At 44.6% G+C, this 1,705-nt stretch overlaps 1 protein-coding gene across 2 annotated transcripts in view; it reads left to right on the plus strand.

Moving 5' to 3' along the window:
- Positions 1 to 560: 560 nt before the first annotated feature.
- ksr1a (kinase suppressor of ras 1a) overlaps positions 561 to 1,705 on the plus strand; it is a 17,908-nt gene continuing 16,763 nt past the window's right edge. For both annotated transcript variants that reach the window (XM_008332937.3, XM_008332938.3), the window contains exon 1: positions 561 to 1,111. In XM_008332937.3, the coding sequence (XP_008331159.1) occupies positions 896 to 1,111 (216 nt within the window). In that variant the 5' untranslated portion in view covers positions 561 to 895. The remainder of the gene's footprint in view (positions 1,112 to 1,705) is intronic.

Consider the following 1,705-nt stretch of genomic DNA (forward strand, 5'->3'; position numbering starts at 1 on the left):
CCCACTGTGCTTCACTGTTGCCGGCAGATACACACCATTGTACTGTTCTGCAGCCCTCGGGTGACAAATGGTTTCTGCTGCATCCAAATATTTCAAGAATCATCAGTCAGCAATTTCATTTCCTATTTATGCACAATCGTTTCTGTGCCTTTAACATAGTTAAAAATGGAGGACACAGAATGAGCTCTTTTCAACCGACTGTTTTTACCAGAATGCAAAATGATCAAATGTATAATTAATAATCTTTTGCCTTACATTCTATTTATTTTTTAGAAACCTACTAAATAGAATAACTTTAGCTTTTTTTTAACTTTAGAGCTATTGATGCCAAATGTTCAAACAGTATAGGATTTGGAGCAACATTATGGTACATTGGTTAAGATAATAGTAGATTCAGTCCAAATATGAATCATTATTTGTTTGCAATCTTGCAAAGAAACGATACATAATAATAATACCAATACCAATAATAATAACGATAAATAATAATAATACGTTTTACGTTTTACCAGTAATCTGGTGGACTGGGCATGCGCGCGACTTCATTTCCCAGACTACACCGCGCCAATGATGTTCCCAACAGCTGACAGACGGTGAGCAGCCTCTGTCAGAGCTGTCGCTGGACTGGACTGTCTGTTGGCCTGTGCCGAGTAGAAACACTCATAGGTCGGTCAGCGGATGAAAACCTCCTTCAAATTGGCTTTTTATCGAGCCAATAAAGGAAAATTAAATTCACCATTCGATTCGCATCCTCTTCGGGAGCGGGGGTGGGGAGGGGGGCACCTGGTGTCAGCTAACTTCCACAATAGGTCGCTTGCGCCGCGTTGCGTCGCTCGTTACGGCTGCATATGTTCGTTTTGACTGCAACTATCGTAGCCGTGGCCGATGCTGAGGAATGGATAGTGTGTCTGTAAACGGCGCGAAGATGGTGGAGAGTGATGATGAGCTGCAGCCACAGAGGGACAGCGGCGGTGGCGCAGCGATGGCCGCGCTTCATCAATGCGAACTCATCCAAAACATGATTGATATCTCCATCTCCAGTTTACAGGGACTGCGCACCAAATGCGCCGCGTCCAACGACCTGACACAGCAGGAGATCCGCACTTTAGAGGTAACCAGCTGTTTGTTTGTTTTTTTCATTTGAATTTTTCACATACACTCCAATCGGACGGAGCAGCAGCACCATCATGCAAGCACACACACACACACACACACACACACACACACGCACGCAGCAGTCGATTCAAACTGCGGAGTCATGAAGCCTTACGTTCACTAACATAAAGGCTGTGAGTGTCGATTCACTGATCCAAGACCGTTTTTATCGCTAATGTTAAAGCGATGGCGCAGATATTACGGGGCATTTCCGTTAAAAATATTATCCTTGGTGTTATTTATTACTGATGTCTGATGCAGGGAGGCAGGACAGTGTGTGTGTGACCTCCGTCACCCATTATTTGTTAAAGGATACGGCTTTGTTCCAGCTTGGTTTTATATCGGCGTGCATTTAATCGACTTGTGTATTTTTATAATCGACTCTCTGCAGTGAGAATCGCTACGACAGTAAACGTTCTACGCGTTCTTTGTGTGAACGTGCGGTTGCCTTCAGCTGGGCCTCGGTCTGTCACAGGGTACAGTACATCGTCCAAGCAGTTCAACAGAATGAATGGCTGCATCATTGCTACCACGTCCTGCATCAGTGCAC

The sequence above is a fragment of the Cynoglossus semilaevis genome, chromosome 19 (assembly GCF_000523025.1).
Source record: "Cynoglossus semilaevis isolate Cse_v1.0 chromosome 19, Cse_v1.0, whole genome shotgun sequence".
In the NCBI taxonomy this organism is placed as follows: domain Eukaryota; kingdom Metazoa; phylum Chordata; class Actinopteri; order Pleuronectiformes; family Cynoglossidae; genus Cynoglossus; species Cynoglossus semilaevis.